General features: G+C 37.6%; 2 protein-coding genes across 3 annotated transcripts in view; one reads left to right on the plus strand and one right to left on the minus strand.

Moving 5' to 3' along the window:
- Grd (GABA-gated ion channel) overlaps positions 1-23350 on the minus strand; it is a 30034-nt gene extending 6684 nt beyond the window's left edge. The window contains exons 1-5 of one of the 2 annotated variants that reach the window (XM_018025653.2): positions 23027-23350; positions 11423-11565; positions 8609-8801; positions 8096-8316; positions 5-87 (exon numbers count right to left, since the gene is read on the minus strand). In XM_018025653.2, coding sequence (XP_017881142.1) covers positions 5-87; positions 8096-8316; positions 8609-8801; positions 11423-11529 — 604 coding nt within the window. In that variant the 5' untranslated portion in view covers positions 11530-11565; positions 23027-23350. The remainder of the gene's footprint in view (positions 1-4; positions 88-8095; positions 8317-8608; positions 8802-11422; positions 11566-23026) is intronic. The other variant, XM_018025655.2, reaches the window with a different exon arrangement.
- On the plus strand, positions 14861-18797 carry LOC108625550 (splicing regulatory glutamine/lysine-rich protein 1). Its single transcript, XM_026814065.1, has 4 exons — positions 14861-15007; positions 16644-16864; positions 17946-18265; positions 18498-18797. The coding sequence occupies exons 1-4, from the start codon at positions 14861-14863 to the stop codon at positions 18743-18745; spliced, it is 936 nt and encodes a 311-aa protein (XP_026669866.1). The 3' UTR covers positions 18746-18797.
- Positions 23351-25624: the final 2274 nt, after the last annotated feature.

Raw genomic sequence — 25624 nt, forward strand, 5'->3', positions numbered from 1 at the left:
GTACAGCTGCCGAATTGTAACGGACATCTTTGCGTGTCCATCGGGAAGTTTTCCAGGTTCATCGGACAGCCCGCTTTGATTGTGAGTCTGAAATCAGAAACATTTACTATTTTATTATCAAAAACAAAGATCATCGTAATAATTAAAATTAGACTGCGAACCTTTATGCAAAATAAACCATTTATTGTATAATTTTTAGGATGATATTCTGAGTCGAAGTTCCTTTCCCATTTTTGTCTATGATCATTATTATCGAAGTTATTAAAGTAAAAATGTGGTAGCCCCGCCCCTGACATCCCATTGGTCTACTCTTTTTTCGTCAATAACTTTATTAATAATAGTCAGAGAAGAAAATGGAAGGGGAACTTTCGACTCAGAATTTAATCCTGTTTCACACCCGCAGAAGAAATTCGTGCATTCCGGGACATTCTGCATGTATGGCGCTATCTCTGTTACCATATAACTCGAACGTTTGGAACGTTAAATTCATACATGTTCCCCACGTGTTGCTTCGCACATAGCCGCGGTTCTAATTCGTTCACAGAATGGGCGAGGTCCGCGCTATCGGAAAATATTATTTAGCCTCAGTGGAACGGACGTTTTCAAACGCAGCGGACGATGTAGAGGCGAGTCACAAGCTACTGTATTGTTCTTTCAATCCGGCGAAGCGTCGGACAGACAGCGGCCGCGAATATTCGTGGAACGCGAGGCAATACGGATACATACGTAACTATGTATGTGGAATAATCTCTCTATTCCTGAATTTCTATGACTGCTCGTCTGTTCCTTTTGTTTCCGAACTCTTTGGAAATTTCGATACGACATATCTACATATGCTTCGTGTATAATTTGGATCGAAGGATTCATTTCCAAATGGATGCTAAAGGCAGATATTTAATTGTTTTTTTGTTTAAGAAATGGATCAAATGCATGTGTGTATAGTGTTCAAAAACATTGGGACCAAATTTATGTTATGTATATTACTGAAGTCAAAAAACAAAATACCAGAAATTAATTATAAATAATAATTTGTTAAAATGTTCCTGTGATCATAAGCGATTTTTTATTCAAAACAGATCGTTTTCATTGAAATAATGACCAGAGCACACCAGATTTGACTTTCCTCTTTCTGAAGAGGTGCCTGACGACCGGAAAATATTCTCATATAAAGACGAAAATTGTATTCCCGTAAACCCATATTTTGCATTACTTTTGCCTGGTCATTGATAAAAGAGGGCAAAAAACGTCAAAATTTTACCAATGCGTATTAGAAAAGTTACAGATAGTACGCAAACTCTGATAGCCAAAAGATACGACCGTTCAGAATAAACGCTGCTGCCTGCTTATGTTAGAAGATAAATAAATGTCATACGAACGGTTGAATACTTGAGCCCCATCCAAATCGATGATTTATTCCCGAGACCAACTACAGTTTTCTTGGCGTTGCGTCGCCGGTGAGTATTTACGGGTTGCGAGAGCCAGAAAGTTTGCTTAGAGGATAATTTGTCACCCGATTCGTTTTCAAAGTTTCCACGTCTGCCGGTTGTAAACGTACATCGCGTACATTTCACTCTTCGCGTCTCTGAAGTCAAATTAAACGGCAAATGGCGTTTACAGAGGTGGATGTTCGCATTAATTGCCACATCGGAAACCGGGAATGTTCCGAAGTTGAAAAGGGCTCGTAGACATCAAAAGCGGGTGGAGATAGACTCGTTCACCGGCCCGTGAAGAAAAGAGGAACCGCCGCCGCGTCTTCTACTTTTATTTTTTATCACGCGCCTCTGTCTGCTCCTTCAGTGTTCCCTGAATTTTTCCCCTGTTTCCGAGAATTCGCATTTATTTGCTTTTTTCTTTCGTTTTCATCGCTGAATGCCCCGTCACGGTGACTTGTCTTACGGTAGGAGAGAGAAACGAAATTGCGTTATAGTTTTGTAAATAGGAGATAAACAGAGAAGAGGAATAACTGAAGTCTGTTAGCTTTGTTACGTTTACACTATCAGTATACGACAAGTTGTTGCTAACACATTAAATATCACTGAAATCAAATGATCAATCATGCTTTGCCCAACACATCTTATTAGATTAAAATTATATTAATTACTATGCGAGTGGTTCTTCTCTATCCGTTCTCCTAACATGCATAATATGTAACAACTGTTAAAACTTCAGTGCTTTTTCATTGTTTTTATTTAAGGGTTTATACAATTTTAAGAATTTCATAAAATAGATTTCACTATACAATGAATTTCAGACATCACAAAGAAATAAAATATGGCGATTCGTCTAACTGAAGGAAATATCGCAGTGGTACGAATCGAGTTCGAAGTAAGTCAACAAAGAAGGATCTCCCTCATGTATCTTGAATATGGCTTTCTGGAAAAGTTTTCGAACTCGCGGTGACGGGAGGTGGTCGCGCGGAGTCGCTCGAAGTCGGTAGGTACGTGGCCGAAATAAAAATTTTTCAAAGCGGATAAAACTGTTTAAGCGGTCGATTTGTGGGTGAAACGAACGTGGCTGCGGACACGCTGGAAATTGGCGAGCCGCGATAAAAAGGCGCGCCAGATCCGTTCGCCGATATGCAATTTCCAATCCGTCCTTCAATTTTTTTCGTTCGCGATCTCGTCCGACTTCCGAACGCGCGGCGTGGATGGATATTCCCTGGACGTGTCCATCTGGCTAAATGTCAGTGCTCACAAAATAAATCCGCTGGACCTTGTAAATTATTCTATACGCAACTGGTTCGTTATTTCCCTATTAAAGTAAGAGATCTCTTATTAAAAGTATTGTTCACGTAACAATTTCTAATCACTGGCTTCGCATTGTCTACAAATCCTACAATTCTTATTTTCTATTGTCTATATTAAATAATAGCCTCGAAGTTGATATTACTTCGACTTTGAAATATTCTTAAAGTATGTATTAACAATTATAGGAATACAAAATTGCAAACTTCTTTCATTTTCTACAATTTTATTATGTAATCTTAAATTATGCTTTTATTGAATTATCTGAAACCACTTTCATGAAATGTCTAATTAATTTCATATACATATATGATACATATTTATGTATAAGATTCTCTTTAAAAAATGTTACACGATGTAGACCGGACCATTCGTCAATGTTGTATGTGACGTGATGTAAAACGAGCTGGGAATTCAAATGCTGGCTGCATTCCAAATGAGCGAGCCACAAATTGAAACAAGCCACAGCTCTCGTTCGATTTCTGTGATTTACCGGATTTCATATTTTTTTAATGGCGCCACTGCTACCGCTTCTAATCCCAACAATTTATAACTGACACCATTTTATGATAATTAACTGTCCTACTTTATTTATCATTTATCATTATTGCCGATCGTCATTTATTAATTAGGATCAGGATTTTCATTATATTTATTATCTCTATAGAATAGGAATATTTAGAATCTATACAGATTATTATATATATTTTTAACTATTTTTTTATAATACTTATGAATTATAAATATTTCTATAAAGATTTGTAACCCATAAACATTATAAATATTCCTTTCTCAAGAATCCTAGAAAGTCATCAGTAGACTGCGGATGTTTACGCATTCATAAGAATTTTCAATAATATGTAAAGTAATTCAAGATTTCCTAAGTAAAAAGCAATTTACAATATTTATAGAAGAAACTAAATGTTTATATGGACTTAGTTTCTTTAATTCTATTTGCAAAACTAGGAATTTTGATAAACATCTGCAGTCTAATCATCAGATTGGACAGTTTTGATGATTGAGTTCATGTACCTCGACGGTTTTAATTATCAGTATATTTAAAAGATTAACACGGCAGCAACGGCGCGGGAGCGCGCGCCAATATTTTTTGCGGAAACATACGTGGGAGGGTGGAAAATCGAGAGGAGGCGAGTGGCGAATCTGATAGGCGTAACGGGGTTAACAAACTATGAAGGCCAACAGCTCGAAAATTGCTGTTCCTGTTTGCAACCCCCCGTCTCCCCCTACCCTCCTCGACCTTTGTCGAACGCTTCCGTTGACTAATTAGCTCAGATAACGTGAATAATCAGCGGGACAAACAGAGCCGGATACGGTGGACTTGCGCCGCGTTATACGGTAGTCGGGAATTGAATCATATTGGAAACTGTCTACTAGATTCTCGGGGCTACGGCGCCCACGCATGGACGGACGGAACGGAATGGAATCGCTGCACCATTTCGAGATCCCCGATTCCGTCCAAGGGGATATAAATCATCTCGAGCGTGAAGTGTACACACGCCGAGTTAGTACCCGGGGCCCTTACGTCGCATCCGCCGCTCTGCGCCACACCGGCTTCCTCCGGCGTTTCGTCTTATATACATCCTCCTCCCAACCGTTTCGTCTTATATACATACTACGCTTATCCCTCTACCGCGGTATTTGCCAGCTTGATTCCCGCCGGCACTCAAAGGGAAATCATCATCGTTTCTTCTCTTTCTTTTCTTTTCGATGAAATCACGGAATTATGCCATTTACCTACTTTACTGTAATCTCGTCTACTGGAAGTAGTTGAATTCTAGCGAAAAAGATTGTCAAGCTTTGCTTGTATTTATTTAAAAAAATATGGCAATGAATAAAAACTGGGATATTTATTAGAATTAATTTGTTTTTATTTTATAATCAATTTATTCGAAACTCAGAGAAATTGATGGAACTGAGAAATGTGTTACGTTACGCAGCAATGATGCTCGATTTGGTGGTTGGATTTCCCTTTTGACAAGATCGCGAGATTTCACGATTGACCGAGCGAAGCATAGCACGGGTCGTACATTCCTTCCGTTCGGTAGCATCCGTTCGTTTCCGGCCAGGCCAAATCTAAACTGCAGGGTTATCCGTCAGAGATAATCTGCCACGCGATTCCCTTTATCCGATCTTTCATCCCTTCTCCAAGAGGTTCCGCTGGGCGAGTTTCTATCCCGAGTAAAATCCGCGATTTTAGATTCTGCCTACGTGGTATAAGGGAAAAGGACGGACGGCAGGCCGGCCGGCCGGCACGTACATACCTACGTGATCCGCTGGCTCCGAAATGGGTTCAGGATTTCGTCGACTCGGTATGCTAATCGGGTTCGTTATTTTCATGCAAACGAACTGAACTCGGAACCTGTTAAAAAATACGTTGTAATTTAAACCGCTTACTAACAAAGCTCTTCCGGTTTACTCGCCCCCCCCCCTCCTTTTCTCCCGCCCTCGTGTTACCTCCGCAACTTTGTTAAGTTGAAAACCACTTGTTTTGAACGTTTCGTGTATTCCATGCATTTTTGTGGGGTGTAAATGTAAAACGGCCTCGTTGTTTACCTCTGGTTTCGTTCGAGGGTGGGCGATATACGTCTGGTTTATTCGGGACTTTCAAGAGATTTCGAAATTGAAAATGGAATTAGGACGTTTCTGATTAAGAGGCTGCGTCGGATGGGAATGAGAAATTTTATCAGTCAAAATTTTATGGACTTGTCAACTTTGAAAGAAACATCAGAATTAAACTGTTTTTCTTATTATTGACTATTATTATTGTGTTTAACAAGACTTAAATAGACTGCAGGCACTTGAATCAACTGATTCTTTCTTATACTATGCCTGTAAAATCACTTGCCAAATTACATAGAATCACAATCCGTTAATCACTTTAGAGATAATGCAAAGTATGCATAATTTACTACCATTAATTGCAATAATTGCAAAACAGGGAATAGAATGATAATTTTAATTATATTTTATTTTATTGTCTTGATTTAATCAACGAGAAAGCTTTCAAAGAATAAAGTTGATTTTATAACAACGACAATAGGAAGTTTGTGCAACGAGTTGGTTTCGAGAAGTTTCGATGAAAGATTCAGCGCAATGGGAAAACTGAAAAGGGAGGAGAGGTGGTATTTAAAAGCCTCCGGCGCTTATTGTTAGACGTGTCCAATCTCGGCAAAGTAACCAGCTGCCCGAATAAACATTTACAGAAGATTGTTGTAGTAGCTAATAAAATGCTGGACAAACACCATAGACGTGATCGACATTTAATGAACGCCAATCGGTGACAATAGTGTGCTTGCACAGTTCCCGACGAACGGCACTCCTTAACCTGGTCGCATACACAGAACTCTTTTACAAATGCTTCGGGCGACGCTATGAATTTCATCAAGATTTATCGTAATGCAGATTGAATTCAGTTTACGAAATGTTTATTTGGAACGGAGAGGAGTGGAAGATAAAAATTAAATAGACCACGAATTTATTTAAGTAGGCCGAATTATAAGTTCCAAAATATTTATCAGATGAAAAAAAGGATGAAAGGTTGAAGTTTGATGAAAAGTTAGACTTAAGGAAAATATTTGTACTAATTTTATGACATAATCGTCCTCCATTTTCGACAACTATTTTTATTACAAACATTTATTATAACGTTTTAAAAATAAAAATGAATGAATACACGTGGATATAATGTTTAGTGGAGGAATAGAATACTCGCAAACGTGAATAAGAACATTGAAGTTACATACGACTTCGAAGTCCCGCGAACGCGGGACAATGCTCTTACAATGATCCGGCAATATCTTTCAATCACTTACAGTCAGTTCATAGAATTTATGGCGATTCATGGAATTGTTCACGTTTTCTATTTTATTGCCAAGCTCCTGCCCGATCGTTTCGCGGATAGCGTTTCGCTTCATCGAGCATGATGCTGCCATTTCTCTCCTACCGTTGACTTGCTTTTATCAGCTTTTATGTTAAACTACACTCGAGAATCACGCTCGGGTTATTCCAGAACCGGTGATGAATTGAGTTCCAATCATAGATGTTACGTGGATTTTAAACTCAGGTTCAAAAGACCACAGTAGAAATACATAAGCTGTGCCATTATGCAGCTAATTGGAACAGCCAATCACATGCCCTTCTTTGCAATAGCTATATTATTTTACTCATTGATTGTATTTTGCGTTAAAAGGAAGGAAGTCGAAGGTACAATAAAAATTAGTTGTTAACTTTTTAAAATTGTAATTAGTCCTCAAAATTGCCGAGGTAGATCGTGTCTAGAATAATAATCCTATTATAATAATCCTAGGATAATAGACCCTAACTCGATTTGTATTAGAAAATCAAGAGTTCTGAATTTTAGTTTTTTCAATCGAAATAACATTTTATTAAAATGGTAACTAGTCCTAAAAATTGTCGAGTTACATATCGTCTCTAATTAGTTATACCGCCACTAAGCAAAAATACTTCAGCGTTTACTATAGATCAATGTGATTTGTAAAGTGATTGGTAGTTTGTATTAGCAGTTGCATTAGCGACTGATTTACTCAGCAGGCTTTATCTATAGACTATCGTTAGCGAACAGTGGTTTGAGTCCCTCTTTGATCCGCGAATTCGGCGAGATTCGCAAGTAAGACAAACAGAAACCGAGAAAAGGGGCGTAGGAATAGGCAGAGAAAGTGAAGGGATCAGAAAGGGAGAGAGAAAGCTGGTGAATCAAGCGATGTACGTTTCCCCTTTGTTCACCCATTCCCTTTCTCTTGACCTAGTTTTCTGCATCGGCTCTATTGTGCGCGCTAGAATTAACCCTTGAGCTCAAGGTACCTCTGCACATGGACGCTCGCTCGCGTTCCCACACAACCGCGGTTCCACCTAAGAATCGCGCGTCGGACAGGGCCTCGTTCTTTCAAAAAAGTGCATCGTTCTTCTTGTAACTATCACCCTTTGTGCTTTGGCGTCCCAGAGACAAAGGACCTCGGATTACCGGCTTGATTCCTGACAATGTTGTTAGTTTTACAATAAGATACATCATACATTCGTCTAATGATTGTACGAATTTCTTCACGATTTTACAGTTCGATTTCTTTTGGTGAAATAAGTGCGAGTTTCGTAAATAATATTTATTAATGCAGTAATAATTGTTTATTTAAAAACGAACAATTTTTACGTAGATACAATGAGAAGATTTGCATAATGATGATTCTACGGAAATATCCTTTACAGTTTTGTAGTTTGAATTGTCTTGAAAAATGGAGTATGAATTTCATAGATAGTGTCTATTATTCTAATGATGGGGTGGGATTAGTGTAGGATTGCCTATAATATTCACTTACCTTGAACTGTAAAGTACCCGGCCGTTCTGATAGAGCCTGACGAACTTGTTCGGGCTGGTTATCGTGTGCAGATAGCTGTGCTTCCCGTTGTAAAAGTACGTGTCCGGCTTCCAGATTCTCGCCAGCATCGATATACTTAGCGCTAAAGTCTCCTTGCCGCCTTGGAAGGCCAAGCGTCGGTCCACCCACGACTGCCGGAAGTAACAGTCCATCGAGTACGTCTGCGTACAAATATATTTCGTAACACAGTTTTAAAAACACGTAACATAACAACGTCATATTCTTTCTTAAGATTCGCATATCTGCATGCCAAATGATTTAGCAATTTTCTTAAATTTTGAATTCTTTTCAAGTATCAGTGAATACTGAATAATCTGAGTTGACTATTATTATTGGGGGGGATACTACAAAAGGGAGGAGCTCGTAACTTGATTGTTGATTGAGATATGAACTCGGTACCAATTTATCCTGATAGGATAGAAATAAAATCGAAGAATGAAAAGAGATACGAACCATATCGACTTCGGAAATGGGACCCATGCTGCGCACCATAATGTCGACTTCAACCGTGGCCGGTGGCCCGCCGAAGTCTGGCCTGACGCTATTATCGTAACCACGAAGCAAATTGTCTAACAACTCACTGATGTTGCTATGATTGTTGCTCTGGGTCCTCTGTCTCGTGGACGTCTTCGCACCCGTAGCTGCTCTGAAATAAAATTAAAAACGACTCCTGTTAATTAGGACCAAAATTAGAAATTACACGAAGTCGTTTTTATAATACTTTTCTTACGTCCGATTATTTTCTATAATAAGTAAAAACACAACATAACAATGTTGTTAATACTACATACATATTATAATAATATGATATTATTATATTATACATATAGAATTAGATACAGAAAACGCGATTAGCTGTTTTTTTAGAAACTGCAGGTCTCGATATGAAAACAAAACAGCTTTTCTTATCGACCGAACAATTTTCTTATAGATTTCAATTTAGCACGAATCCCCGAATTTTTCGTTTTTCCTCCTCGACATCGCTAATTGCCCAAAGTGTCTTAATTGCTCCATCAACTTTGCCACGTGCCTACTACACGTTCAGCGGTTGAGGCTAGCCGCTGTACGTGTCTGCCGTCTCTGCAAACTACAATGTAACTAGTTGGAATATTGTCGGTACCGGACTGCCTCGTCTTTAACCAGCTGTGTCATACGCTATTCGATCCATTTGCACGCTCCTTCGCGGTTGCATCTATGCTACTGTAAACGCACCGATACGTGAAACAATCTGTGTCCTCGTCCTGAACTCGGAACACACGTATCACTGACCGTAGTAACGGTCTCCGTTAGGACGAACGCGTAAAACCGATAGAATGGAGGAGATTCTTGTCACGGTTATTAAAGAATAGAAAAGAAGGCAAGGAGAAGAAGAATTCACTGTTAGAAAATGATTTCTGGGTGTATTACAAAATCGGTTAAATTATTTGTAGTATAGAAGTCCTATTGTATGAATTAATTGGGAGGCAAATGTATTTGTATAAAAGAATTTTTATGTAATAGAACAAGGAGCGATTAGCAGTAGAATTGTATATAGATTTAAAATAAAATGACATGAACATAATTTGTTTATAGATATTATGAAGAAAATTCTTCACAGAACAGAAGTCTTTCGATGAACTCGTCAGCAGTGAAGCCACTTAAATCTGACATCAAAAGTTGTAGGTATTATCACACACAAACAAGATTCTATATTCTATACAATTTTATTGTTACTCCAACATTTAAAAAAAAAAAAACATCTATGGATATATGAAAATATTTGTTTCGTCGAAGATTGTTCCAAACTTTTGAAGGTATGTATACATATGTATTAGGTACGTAGAGTACCTGGTCCGTTTCTCGGGGAGGGATCGGCTTCAAACGTGGCCGCTTTTGTTCGCTGACATCGTGCCTTTCGATTCCTGTATCAGTCTCGGTTTAGATTTTCTCCTGGTCGTTTCTCCCGATCAAACGGATTTCCATACAACGACGGCCCTCGAGAATAATATAGACATACCCGCGGCTCAGCGATTAACCTCATGCAGGAATTTACATATCGAAATTGCTAACGAGATGGTTGACCTGTTTGAAATAGGACGTAACACATTTCTGATTTATTTCCTTTCGCACGACTGATTCATTCCTTCCTCATCCTTCTCTGTACAAAAGATTAGGCTTATTTTTTGTGAATTGGTGAACTGGACAAAATATTTGTATTTTTATTTTATATTTAGTAATTTATAATAAAATACATGAATAGTTTATAATTATGAACAGATACATAACCCATTTATTAAATATATGAATTTTACAATTAGACTCCAGTTCTTTCTTCATATCTGCCATATTTTATTTTTTATAAATTGACGGACAGTAGTGTGGCTTTGTAACGTGGCACGCGTAAGCGTGGAAGTAATTTCGGCGTAGAGGAGAGCCGCGGTCGAAATACACCGAAATGGGGGAGAACAAATATGCTGTTTCAAAGGGAAAAAGAGCCGCATTGGAAAACAGTTGACTCGCTGGTCGAAATAGACTCGCGGGGGCGAAGTAACTTTCTGCTGCGGTTCATTGTATGCTATTTTATTTATTGTCGAGTTGCAAGGTACAAGTGGAAGCAATCTTGGAAAATAATTTATATAGCGGAGATGAAAATGATTCTAAATGATACAGTAGAACAAAATACAGAAATATGTAGGGCAATCAGAACGCAGTGTCAGTCGACTAACAACGATGACACTCCAGGTGGTTAATTCGTGCTGTTGATCGCGTACGAGGAAGCGATCATCGGGCTCGAGATGCATTTTCCAGCGCGGTCCATTCGATCAGAAACTCGAACTGCAACGGTGCGGCGGGGAATATTCGGGAGTGGAGACGAGCGTCGTAATGTAGATCGCAGCGTCGGAAATCGGTTTGATTCGAACCCTCTTGTCAGACAATTAACCCAATTCGAACCGAACCCGAATCGCCACGATCCTATAAACGGTCGAGTTCCTTCGCGTTATTCTCATAATTGCTCACTTGCGTCGTTCCGCCGTGCGGATTATTTAATCAATATCTCCGGACGTCTTCAGATTTTTATTCAAAATTGAAAATTTTATGCAGAAATTCGTGCACTCATATATAAACATTCTAATAAGCGCTCATCTTTTTTTAATGTGGCGATCATTCTTTATATTTACATACAGTTTCTCTATTAATCCATAAAATTCGCAGTCTCCTTATGATTGATAGACTATGGATTATTGTCCATTTCTGGAAAATGATTGTTAATAAAAAAGAATCACTTACAAGAAAGATGCATAGGAAGTGATCAAGTTGGCGAGAGCCAGTAGGACTCGCTGTTTCATGATGTCTCGGGGATGGTCCTCCCTTACAACGTATCCTGATTCATTCATCAATTCGCCTGAAACGCCCAGCGTTTAGACACCAATCTGAAACAGAAATATTCATCGATTCAACGCTAGTAGATATACTCAATATTCTAGAGGTGGGAAACCTTTTTACCATTAGATGCCACATTTACATTAGGCAGTAATAAAGGAAGCCACTACAATTTTTTTCTGCAAACGCATGAAGACAACAAATATATCTGGTAAGTGAAGTACAGTAAACAATAAATAAAAATATGTGTACATTGTATAATTAATTTCACTATTATCCATATATTTTGCATATGTTTTTGCATAAATTTCCATTGGCTACTTATCAGAATTGAAACTTCGTCCATTCACTATGTTATACTTATCGTCTTGATTAATTAGTACATAATTGGAAATTCTGGAAATATATGTACCAGTCTCTGGAAAGTTGTTCCACATTATAATAGATTCTATAAGACGATAATGATTGTCTGGAAAATTTGTCTATTCAATTCCCCGGTGAGGACCATAAGAAGCTTCTTACACAGTTTAACTAGCATTAACGAGCCTCCTTGAAGCTCGTCGAAGCTGCGGATCGAACAATGATCCCGTATCCAGCGACGAACGTGCATTTACGTCCGACACGGTGGAAATGGTTCAATTACGCGGTCGGTCGGCGATAATTAATACCATTCGGTACCAGAACCGGCGGAAACGAGGGACGCGCGTATGTACCTGCGGGCGCAGCCGATTGACGGGCTATAGAAAGGAATCGAATTGGAGGAAAATCGATTTTCGTTCGCTTTCGGAAAGCTTGCGGCCGTCGCGCCGCCTGCTACTTCGCAGGATCCTACGAAACGGCCGTTTTCCTACGAGCCAACCGATGCTGCTGGGAAAACGATCAGGCCGCAATTCCGGCAAACAAGCCTCGATAAACATGTCGCGTCACGCGGGCACAGAAGCGAAAGACACTTCTAAGGGTGCGTTTGACTTGCAATTTGCCCAACCGCAGCTGACGCTCGATAATCAGCTCGCTTTTCGTCGGGGAGGCCCTCTTTCATCTCAACTGATTTCCAAAATTTTCGTAACGTATAACCACAGCTCTACTAGCAGACATTTATTTATACACGGTTCTCAAACGCGAAATATCTCTTTAATACTCACACTTCTATCCGTAACACTAAGTAAACATGAATGTAAACGAACTCCGACGAAATGCTTAAGATGAAATTTCTGAAACGATTATGATATCTTTCATCCCTTTTTATGTTTATGACCTTAGTCATTGAAATTGTCTCAAGAAGGGTTGCAATCGTGGGAGTTAAAAAAATATCTGTTTCATTTAAAAAAACTAAGTTGACCTTCAAACGTTCTGAGCACCTCCACTGGCAGAAATTTAAGGATGTATTGGCTATACATTCAATCCCAAAAGTTTCTGCACTTTAAAACTTTTTTTTTTTAAAAGAAATCAGACGTCGGAAGAACAATGCTAATAACAATCAACGAAAAAAGATTTTCGATTTTTTCGAGATTGTTCAAGGGGTACCTCTTTAAATTCTTCGAAATTTTCGTTTTTTGCCAATAACTTCCAAACGGGTGGACTTAGAGAAAGATTTATAGGACCATTTTGTAGAGGACGACGAGATCTACAATTTCCATGTAAAATTTTTTCGCTAGCGTCAATAGATAACGAGTAATTTGCAAAAAACTGTTTTTTCGTTTTTCGACAATAACTCGTTAAATATTAATGCTAGCGAAACAATTTTACATGGAAATTGTAGACCTCGTCGTCCCCTACAAAATGGTCCTATACATGCCCCCTTACGTACATCCGTTCGGGAGTTATTGGCAAAAAACAAAAATTTTTCCCAAAAGTTCGCTGTTTCGACGCTGGGATGGTCGGATTTTGTCAACATNAGCCAATACGTCCTTAAGTAAATTATATGTATATCTATAATAATAATAGTACTAGTTATAATGTTAGTGTCGAATTTCAAAAATTTACGAAACGAAATAGTGTCAGCTGTGCGTGTTCTACAATGAAGCGTGTTCCACGTTGAAAGTTCATTAAAATATATTTTGTACATCAAACTCGCGGTAAAATATTTAAACGGGTCGCTAATTCCAATCACAGTAACCAGCCACGAAAGTACACACGACGAGACCCTCAGAGAGCTGAAGATGCGCCCACTTTAAAGGCTTGGCGACGTATTTCGCTCGAAAAAATCAAAATTATGTTGTGCAGCCGCGCTTCAACCCCAGAAATACCCATTCGCTTACCCGCGGCTCGTTACAATTTCACAGATGCATCACATTATTATTACGAATTGCGTTTATCATCCGGTAACTATACTAAACTAATTTTTAAACAACTTCAATTCTTAGGAACTTCGTTAATAAATGACAAATATAGAAATGTGACAATATTATGTCGAAAATAATTTTCATAATTATTTTTAACATTAATTATTAAAATTATTTTTAGTATTATGGACATTTATTTTTGAAAGTTAAATGTTAAAATAGCTTTCATAAAATATTTTCAATGTGAACTACAGATCTTATTCTCAAAGTTACATCTGTATTTTCGAATTTTGTAGAATATTTCATAGGATTAAAATTATTTTATTTACAATTCATTTGTAATTCAATTTATTTTTATATTATGACGGAAATGTTTATTTATATAGATGATTTCATATATCCAGACTGATTCAGACGTCAGTAGAATAAATGCGTAATTTCTGTATTTGTTTAAAAAAACAACTTGAATCAGGTGCGTAACGCAATCTGATAAGTTCAAGCGTAACGTTCAAGTGTTGAAATTGGCTTCACGGTGGAAGATCGAGATTAAAAAAATGACAGCACACGTGCCAAGCAACGCGCATTAGATATGTCAATTCGCCGTCGATTTCTATAAAACTAAAAATGTTTTAATTAAATTTGTGGTTCGAAAAACGTTACTATGTAAGTAAGTGGTTTCGCTTATGTCGCCAACCGGATGTCTGTTGAGCAGTGATGAGGACACGTTGGATACTTGCGGCATTTTAAATTCTCACGGGGTAAATCGTACTTCATTATTGATATTTTTAATCAGCATTGCATTCCTGCTAATATTTATTAAATTTCTTATTTTTTTTTTTAATTTCCTATTCGTACTTTTCCTTCTACTTCTCAGCGTGGATTTGATAAGTTAAAATAAATATTAAGATAATAGTTTATATAATTTCAATTGTACGGTTCTTTAATAAAATTTATTTTTTATTAATATTATTATTCTTAATAATAAATCAATTATAATAAATAAAATTGAAATAATTCTTTCTATTTCTTATGTACAGGTTGTACGAAGTTTCCTGGAGCAACCATGGTGCACTCATCGAATCCGCGATTAATGAATCGGGTCCTCGACGCAGTGGCACATCTCTGCGATGGGAAAGGATCCAGGGCTCGAGAAGTTATCGACTTCCTCCGGCAAACTTCTAAGAGTCCGCCGAGGAACTTGACGATGCAGGTGACATAATGGTGCATCCAATCTAGTTTCGTACGATTCAGATCTCGACCATAGAAATCTTTCACGAAAAAGTAGGATAGATCTACATCATTTGTGGTCGCTTCAACATTTTCCCTGCCATTTAGGAACATACCAAATACAATAATTGAAAAAATTATTGTATCATATTGCAAGACCCATTATATACAATTGTTTTGTATTAATATAGGATAAGACCTTTTTATACCTTTTCTCGCGATAAATGTGACATTTTTGGCTACACATCTTTCCATTTTTTTTCTTGTATATCAATGAACCACGTGGATCCACTGTGAGACAAGAACATATCCTCAATTGGTACTAATTAAACAGTTTGCATTTCTTGTAAAAACCAACTAGTGCTGATTTTATTATCTTTCAATATTTACTTTAATCTATTTCGCAATTGTTTGTCTTGTGACGAGCCGGTTAAAATACTTGTATTGAATCGATGATAGGAAATAAGCGGTGCAAATTGTTTGTTAAATATTGACAAAGAACAGTAGGCTTGATTACAAATAAAAATCAGGCTACATGAGATAATTGTTGTCATGACAGTTGATAAGGAATTTTTTCATTTTATCAACATTTTTTTCATTTTATCATCAACGGAACATAACAGTTATCTTATTTGGTTCTTTAGCAATTTATCTAAAACACATATGTATAACACAGTGTTATACATACATATAGAGATCAGTGCTTCCCACGCATGCATACCAAATACATAGCTCCAACACACAGAAAGCAGCAAAGTTAGAGAGAGAACGTGTTACATTTTCTATGTATTAGGTATGTATGTACGAAGTATGTGCGAACTGAATCCGGAATCCAGTGAGCTATTTGTATTGTAGAAATAAACACTGTGTGTTAAAGAAGAACGTTGTACGTGTACAACGAACCCGTGCAATCTTTCTTTAAAATATATCTCAAACAAAATGGTCATCCGATTTAAATTAATATTCTATCAGAACGTAAGGGAAAAGAGTTACTAAGAATGGAAAGGATGCTAATTGTAAGATTTCACTAATTTATACGATGACGTCGAGGATGGTCGCCAAACAATTCGCGGCACTCTAGGAATCCCTTCGAATGTCTTTGACGGTCCAACAAACACTCCCGCGTCCGCCGGGAAGGAAACTGCTTACATACTCGGGGCATTTTCATTAAAATTTTTTAAACTTTAAGAGATTACAAATTCAATCAGGACGCGTCTGTTTGTAACCATTGTCGCGTGATCGAATGACTCAACTAGGAAAATTGATGCGGAAAATTTTACCAGAATTCATGGATAAAATCGAATTCTAACAGCACTTAGCTTCTACTGTTATAAATTGTATCATCATGCACGAAATCACTTTTCACTACCTTTTCTGTATAGGAAATTATCTTTTAGGCAGGCTTTGCATTTTGTACAAGATAAATTAATAGATGAAAATTATTATTTGAAACAATTTATTATTGTCTCATTCCATTATATGACGTTTTATATGATTTTAGTCATACATACATATATGCATTTTAGCTTTTAGGAAACATGTGTATTACGAAATGTAGTAATTCGTAGAACATGTCTGAATGCGCGGCGTCAGCCTCTTTTCTAGGAATGATTTTCCAGGTTCACCGGGCGCTGAAGCACGCGGTGAGTGCGGGATTGCTGCGGCATAGAAGCGGTCGTTACAAGGCGCTGTTCACGTTAAATCCGGCCCCGGTTAAACAGTCGGCGATCGAGGAAAAAAATGAAACATCGATCGACGCGGCAGGCTTGTTCACTGGGAAGCAAACGACTCCGAAGACGAAAACCGACGACGATGACATCGAACTGGCAGACGATGACGCGTGAGTCCTTTAGTGATTCATTAATTTATTAGTATTATTAATTAGAATTAGACTAGAAATGTTAAACGCTGTTTGAATGTTACATTTAAGGGTACATATCCATATATTGTTTTTGTCATATCATATCCACGTATCGTATCACTGTTGCGTGTCATAGTTACGTGTCATCGTTGCACTTACTCCCAAGTTGAAAAATATTAGGACACCTCATATCATCTGATAAAATGTATTGATTCAAATTATACCATGATATATTTACTACTCACAATTAAATACAATTATATACATATATACTTATACATAATATTCTTTTGATTCTGATGAAATAACTATGACAGTCTGAAATGAAGTACATTTTGCGGTCCATTTTATAAAGAGATCTCCACCGATCGGGAGGTGTAGAATGCCGCTATGGTGGTCGTGAATTTTTATACACCCTGTACAATGATACAACATTTGTTCATTGATAATGATACGTAACGGTGGAACGATACGAAGGACAGTAGAACAAAAGTTGACACGTGTTTATTTCAAAAAACCTAAAAATCGAAGGGATGCTCTTGTCTTAAACGAGTTCCACTGATGGCGCGTCGTTTCTGACTTAAATGGCGCATCTAATCTCGCTTGAACGCATCCGGAAACTTAGTACGAGCAGTTAGACTACGATCTAATTAATATCCATCTGGATAATACAGTTAGGCGAGTTCCCGTTCGGCTGGAACGACGTTAAACGTAGACGTAGCAAACGTCACGTCTCCCTTTAAGTAGCCATTAAATTGGCGTGCTCGCTTGTCAGTTATACACCCACGTCCTAAATAGTATAAATTTGGATTCTTGAGAAGATGAATTTAGAATTCTTGGTTCTTGTTAGGAAAGAATTTTAACAATTTGCAAATCTTAACGTAATGGAGTTTATAACAAGTTGACAACTTTAGATCGTCGACTGAAATCATTGAGTAATTTTAAGGAGACTCAGTCAGTGAAGCATGTGAAGCCGACGACATACTACAGCTTTGATTATCGTGCATTCAAGTCAACGTTAAATCTATACGTGTGGAATAATGGGATATTAACATTTAAGGGAGGATCATGGAAGGCATCGTCGCGAGAGGAAACGGAAACGTAGCCGAAGCCGTAACCGTCCGGGGAGACGCAAAGGGCGCAGTGGATCCAGGAAGCCCAACAACACTTTCAAGCAAAGGAGTCGCAAGAAGAAGAAGAAGGAAAAGGGTGAAAGTTCGCGTACCGTGAAAGATAAGATCTCGAACAGCAGGCTGGCCATGGGTATCGGACATGCCTCGAAATCGACCAAACGGAAAAGGAATAGTGGGAAGTTCAGGGATGATCAGAGCTACTATAGCGATCCGTCGGAAAGCGACTATGAGAGTAGGAAAACTAAAGGTAGGTATCTCCAATACGTATATTATTGTTCAATATTATCAATGTGTATCATGGTTGTGTCAAATCTTCATTTTGTATCATCAGTTTGTATCATGGTTGTGTCATATCTTCATTTTGTATCATCAGTGTGTATCATGACTGTGTCATATTGCCACATGTCAAGCAAATTTTGTCATCCTTTCTGTTCAGTTCAATTGCTTTGTTAGCCATTATCTGAGTCTGTATATTATAGTAAGAAGGAAAACGCCGGCTTATCAAGAATCGAAGCACAATGGAGGCGAAAAACCCAGTAGGAGGTCGACTTCGCGGTCTCGAAGCTCTCAAAGGCAACCGGTCCAGCAGCTGCATCTAAAATATAGCTACGATGACGTGACATCGGACAAGCAGAATGCAGACGATGAAAGTAGAAACGATGGTACTCATCAGGACGAGGAGAAACGTCAAGAACCGAACGATAGTGGCAGTGGTAGCTCGTTGTAACATTTTATTTTGTATACATTTTATTGAAAATTTATTTTCAATGCGCATTTGTTCTCCTCGTAAAACACATTGTGAAATATATGTCTGTAATTCGGTTGTACGAACGAGTTCCAGATTAATTTATTAAGCTAATATAATAAAAATATTAATAATATTTGACGAGGTATAGTTAATAATATTAATATTTAATTTATTTGTATTGATATAATATTTCTATTATATTAGCCTTTATTTCATACTATATCAATATAAACAATTGATATCTTTATTATATCAGTTTATTATGTCACATTTTTATTAATCTCTTATACATCATAAAAGAGAGGATTCTTATATAACATAAAAGAGAGGATCTTACTGTCGACGACGATGACACAATCGTGAAAATCATTTGTTAGGTGGATTTTTCTAACTCCGTTAGAAGCTTCGGAGCAGAAACATTTTTCAACGTCGTAGTCGCGTGGCTAAAGCTTTCCGCTGTTTATCGGTTTAGCCAATGGCAATGTCCCTCCACCAAAGTTCCTCTCGATACGAGAGCGCAGTTTCAATCACACCTTTTCATCTCTTTGATACCTATGTATATCTTGTTAAGTCTTCGGGGCATTCTCGAGTCATCTATTTTGATTCAAGATTTTTTTTAAAACCGTTTCTACTCTACACATGTACGCTGGACCTGCTCTGTACACCTTCCCTTTCTTCTATCATATTTGTGAGATTCTTCTGATTAAAATGGCACCAAACATGATACAATTTCGATTACGTTTATTCATACGTATATGGAAAATGTTAATAATAATTCATTCTTAATCCTTCAATTGTATCAAATGTAATATTGTTAACAATTGATGTTTTCCTTAATTGTTAGATTTTAATATATTTTAACAAAATGAGTCGAAAATAATAAATACGATTCTGACTCGACGAACTTGAAATTTTCACGCTTCTACATATTACGTGCTTACACCGTAAACTCATAAACTTCAATCGATTGGTTACAACCGTATCGAGAACAGTTCTGAACCGAATGATAGTAAATGGCGAGGGTAATCGTTATGTGATAATCTCGGTGCAGCGGGAATTTATTCGGGACACTGGATTTCGTAAACAAGAAAAAGAGAAACAGAAAAGTGGGATGGGAGGAGGAATCGTTGCAACCGACAAGCAGCCCTGGACCATTTACTGGTTACACGGGACGAGGCGGGGGTATAAAAGAACGAGGAAGAACAGGGAATTCGGCTGACCCCCGTGGCCCTCCTTCCTATTTGTCGATCAACAACAATCTCATCATTTTTTGCTGCCTCTCTATTTCACGGCTACGAGCTTCCTTCGAACGAGCTTTTTACGTTTGCCCCGATTCCCCCGTCTGGTTTTTGTCCTCCCCCCTTTCCTACGTCCGTCGATTTACCTTTTTCCATTGGTCCGCCTCACCGAACGAATGAGTCGATTAAATTTTTCCAGGAAACCGTCGGTACACTCACTAATTAAAATGTTCTCCTCGACAAATATTTTTCTTCTCTTTAAAAGCTTCCTAGAGATGCTTGATGCCATATATAATTTTCATCTCCTAATTAAAATTCAAATATACTCCCCATGTTTTATCCAATAATCGAAGTATTCCCATGTTCGATCGTTCTTCTTCGGGAATTCTATGTACAAATACACCGACATATAAATAAGATTTGTTATGTCCCTCTCAGTTAATATTTTTTCCACGCACGATAAATCTGCTTGCGTTTGGTATATCAATTGTCGCGAGACATTTCATGTCACACGTCTTTTACGTACTACGTTTTACACGCACTGTAAAATTTTAATACGCACGAGTACGAATTACGATTTTTTTAGAATCAATAAATCCACTACATACTTTTATTTCCCATCACCGATTCGCTGTTTGGTCACGTGCCAAAAAATTAGCAATAAGAAATCTCTACAACTTTTGTATAACAAAAGAGAATCAGATTTTTAATATCATTTTTATTTAATGTAGAAAAATATATTTTAGTAGTGTGCGCAGTATTTTATTCCACAATGGCCCTTATATTGCCTGTCTTTTAGAAAATAAAGTTCGACTCCCATGGGGACTTTAAACGCGTCAAGCATTTACGAAGCCACCTGTATATTTATGATATCGTCACTATCGCAGAAATTGAATTTATCGTCACTGTGTTAAACTGCTATCACACGTCGTATTAGTATCAAAACTACTACTTTAGTGTTCGTTCATCGTGTCTTTATTGCGAACCGTCGATCGCACAAAAAATCGTTTGCTAACTTTGGAGAAATTAATAGATCCTTTTCAGACTAAGTAAATAGATTTATTTTATGCCTTTCGATCTTAAAATGAGGATTACAGTGTGCATGTATTTGTATATTATCTTTATTTTTCTTTTTCTTTTCTAGAACTTCCCGAATCCACTCTGTGCCATTTTTGTCTCCTCCTTGTCTTATTTCTCTCACTTCATTGTTTTTTCTTTCCATCTCTTTACATTCTCTTGCCATGTGACTTAAAGTCTCTGGTTTCCCCTTATATAGTTTATAGACACATTACATACTAAATATACTAACATATTTTGAACATTTACTATAATACTATTTTGCTGCTAAATTTTTGCTATAATACTATTTACTATAATACTATATTTGCTACTAATACTTTTTCCCCTATGCTTGACTCGTTTCTTTGTGTTTACTTTTCATCGTCCACGGTTTATTGAAGCGTCCGTCCAGCGAGCCCTTTCAACGTATTCGATCGCTGTCAATGGTTGAATAACAGCAACAATCTGATTTCCGCGGGAACGGAAAGAAGACCCGCGTTTATTCCCGAGGTTGATTAGAAAGTTTTCATCATAAAAGTTGCGGGCCGCGCTCCGGAGGGTCTTTTCTTTACCCGGGAAGAATTGGGTCGGAGGGCATTCCATTTACCCCTTTGGCAATCATATTTAAAACGTGCTTTCGCACTCGCAACAACCTGTCGGGCTCGAATCGAGCTTTCACCAGCTGCCCCAAGTTCAATTAAATACCGTCGAAGAATGCGAACGAGTGAACTTTTATTCCACGAAAAATTCGATTCAAGAAATCTGATAAACTAGGTTTATGTGAATAATATGAAGCAATAATTATTTATTTAATTATATAGGCAAATAACCTTTTTTACAATGTGTATCATGAAGAGAATGTATTATATCCATAAAAAAATAAAAAGAAGAAACTGTTGAAGAATCAAGAGTAGATCGAGTGATAATGAATTGAAAAACAGGGTTAAACCTTTTTTATTTAATAATTATTTAGAGAATAAATTAAACCTCGTTAAAGTATCATCTAACGATTCTCTGGGACTAGTTAAGATTCTACGAAATGCTCGTAGCCCCGCAAAGAAAGTCAGGAATAATTAACCCAGATTCAATTAAATAATTTATACAAACACTCGTGACGAGGTGGCAGCAATTTCTTTGAGACAGATAGTGTCGAACATGATCAGACAAGAGGCGAAGGATCGACGATGTACGATGACTACATACGCGCTTTGAAGCCGCTTTACTTGGTTTCGAGTGACTTAAAGCCAAGTAGCTTGACTAATGAGAACGAGGCTGAACGAATCTACGTAATTAACGTGGTAACATTCAACGACGTAACTTGTATAACGCGAAAGTGTCAGTTGAGGAAAATGGTGCGCGGATGTTGAGTGACCGAGAAATTAAAACCGAGAAGGTGAAACGAGTGGCCGTCGGTGAAGGAATTGTGTATTAAGTCGGTTTTAAATTTGGCTCGAGCTCGTTGCGTCCACGGAGGGTGAAAAAGAAGCGTGATTATGTCAAAAAATAAGGCTGCTCAACTAAGTTGAAAAGTAGAAGACAGATTCGTCTTTTGATAAGAGGCTCGCAATTCGAAAAGATATAAGTAGCGACTTTTCTTTCGAGTCGAATGAAATCGGCAAATGAATGCTAGAAAAGAATATAACATAATATGGAGATTTTCATAACCATTAAAAGATGTAGATAGTAATTTGAGAATTCTAGCAGAATTCTAAGTGTTTAAATTAGNAATCAATTCCTAAACTCAAACGCGGTTTCTTTTTTCATACGTCGTTTCGATTGAAATAAATTTTGAGTAAAAAGAACAAGGTTCGTCAGAGAAAAAATTCATATCTTTTGCAAGTCGTTTTAATTACTTTTTACTGTTGATTTAGAAATTACTTAAAACAGAACGAATGAACATTTATCACCAGAAAAAAGTAAATGCAGGAGTGAGAATGCTTGGCAACAATATTTAAAGACTTACCGATTACACAGGATTTTCACGAGATTCTCTCACATTCAGGACTCTCGCGAGAGTACGCTGGATTTTCTGCTGCCGATCGGTCACATGGTCACAAGAACAGCACAACAAGCGACGATCACGAACGGTCGGATCGGTCGCATCGTCACGGACACGGCGAGCGTGGTCGCGTCAGCACGAGGGCGAACTGGCATTTAAGAAACTCAAGGGAACCACCATCGCGTGGCTGGTAACGGTGAACGCGAACTTCCCCAAAGAGACGAGAAGCACGTGGCGAAGCCACGACGCGTACTGGCACTGGCTTGGCTCGTACCTCGTACAGGACAGCTGACGAAGGGTGGCAACTCCGCACTTGCCACCCACCACTTCCTCGTTCGCATTACGTACCCCGCGTAGTCGTTTGTTCCCGCTGGCTGATAGGTACCCCACTATCCCAATACCGTCTTTCTAAAACATGTCAGGAGACCTACAGCCGGATTTTTATGCCATTATAAGAGTTCGCAAAAATAATAAATACCACGTGTAATATATGAGACAATTCGTAATATCGAAAGGTGAATGGATGTTTCAATGTTCAGATGAGACCACAAATGTTTATCTAAAATATATATTTTAAACTACTATAAATTTTTAGAAGTACAGAAAGATATATAAAATATAAGAGATTTATTAGTTATAGAAGATATGGACGATATAGAAAATATAGAGGAATTTTACAAAATATGGAAGATATAGAAAATATACGTAATGTGCGAAATATGTTCGAAATGTATGAAATGTACGAAATCTACGAAATACAGAAAATGTACAAAATATAAATATAGAAAATACAGAAATTATAGAAAATATGAAAGACTTACTAGATATAGAAAATATAGGAAATGCAGAAAGCATAGGAAATATAGAATTTGCCAAACAGGAAAATCTACTAAGAATATGAAGATTTAGCTTTCACGTACGGCAGATGAATTCGATTTGAAAAATCGTGTGCAGCGCACGTTGCTGCATTTTCTCCTGAAGCAATCGAAAAGTGAGAAGCGAAGAGGTTCGATTTACAGCAGCAGGAAGAGATTTCTTCTGATGAGAAATCCATTGTTGACAGTGCATTAGTAGTCGCGCGCAGCTTCTACACTGCCCCATTCAACTGGCGGTAGTTCATTCTTGATACCCACACGACAATGAGATTATCGATGGCCCTGGCTTTGAGCGAAAGTTATTAGAATTCGACAGGGACGTGAAGGCAAGGAGGCGTCATGTGAATATATTTAATGAAACCCAGGGAAAGGTGGAATTTTTCAAAGATCATGCGTGGCCTCATAGGCGAGAGAGCGAGCGAGCTAGCGGTTTTAAACAAAATTCCCGATCGATTCTTCGATGGTATCCTAAGTGGACAACGTTTTTGGAGAACGAGGCACGTTTCGCTATTGATTGATGCCTCGTTGTTGCTACCTACAGGGTGTCACAAAACGCGATCACCTCTTTCTACTTTTAATTGAATAAACGTTCAGTGTTCTTCACTTCAATAGCTTCCAATAAAAGTTAATGGAAGTTTATATCAAAGAAAGGAATTTTAATGATACCTCAATGAATAAAGACCAAGTGACCAAAAGCAATAAGATTGCAATTAATGAATAAGACAATACGAGGTCGTTACAAAGAAGGGCATGTAACCGATCTATCGACCATCGACCCATGCACACTAAATTTTCTACATCTCGCGATGGCCACCAAAAAGTCTATCTGGCTAAATAAACTTTCTGCTTTAGTTGAATCCCTTTCGCAATTTCACAATTCCGTGAGTCGCATGTCACGTCGTGTCCCTGTACGAATCAATCGTTGGGAACAATTTTATGGAAATTTGATTACGCGTGAAATTACGAATATCCGATTAACAACACCGGCCCCATTGAATTCCCAAGTAACAATGGCCGCTCTTCAACGACGCGATTAAACGAATAAACATGCGCTATCCGAATTTCAACGCTTCTCCGTTATACGTTCCGTTATACGTCACTTGAATTGTTCGAAATCGGTACACAAATTCTTATTCAAATAAATTATCGCTTTATAATAATGTTTTCAGTCTACGTCAAATACACATTTTTCATCCTTGTATATGGATCAGATTGGGTATTGGTAAATATGGTATCATTCGGGAATTAATTAAATGATTGTCTCTCTGTTTAATTGGCAATTTCGAAAATAAGCGAGGGTTTTAAAGATACTTATGCAAATCAGTAGGAAGTATTTAGTAAAATTGAGAGAAGAAATTTGTTACAATAATTGTCTTCCTGTTTGACAATTTCGAAAATACAAGAGGAATTTAAAGATACTTATGCAAATTAGTGGGAAGTTTTTAGTAAAACTACGAGAAGAAACCTACTTAAATGATTGTTTTCTTGTTTAATTGATAATTTCGAAAATAAGTGAGGGTTTTAAAGATGCTCATACATAATAATAGGAAGTTTGTAGTGAATTTATTGAGGAAAGAAATCCAGTCTTATAAATCAAAAGCAAACACTAACAGATAGATTAGATTACAGATTAAACTATGGATGTTTATACAAAATAAAACTTTTATGATATCAATGTAAATAATTA

The sequence above is a fragment of the Ceratina calcarata genome, unplaced genomic scaffold, assembly GCF_001652005.2.
Source record: "Ceratina calcarata isolate Rehan_Ccalc_2016 unplaced genomic scaffold, ASM165200v1 scaffold364.2, whole genome shotgun sequence".
NCBI lineage: Eukaryota > Metazoa > Arthropoda > Insecta > Hymenoptera > Apidae > Ceratina > Ceratina calcarata.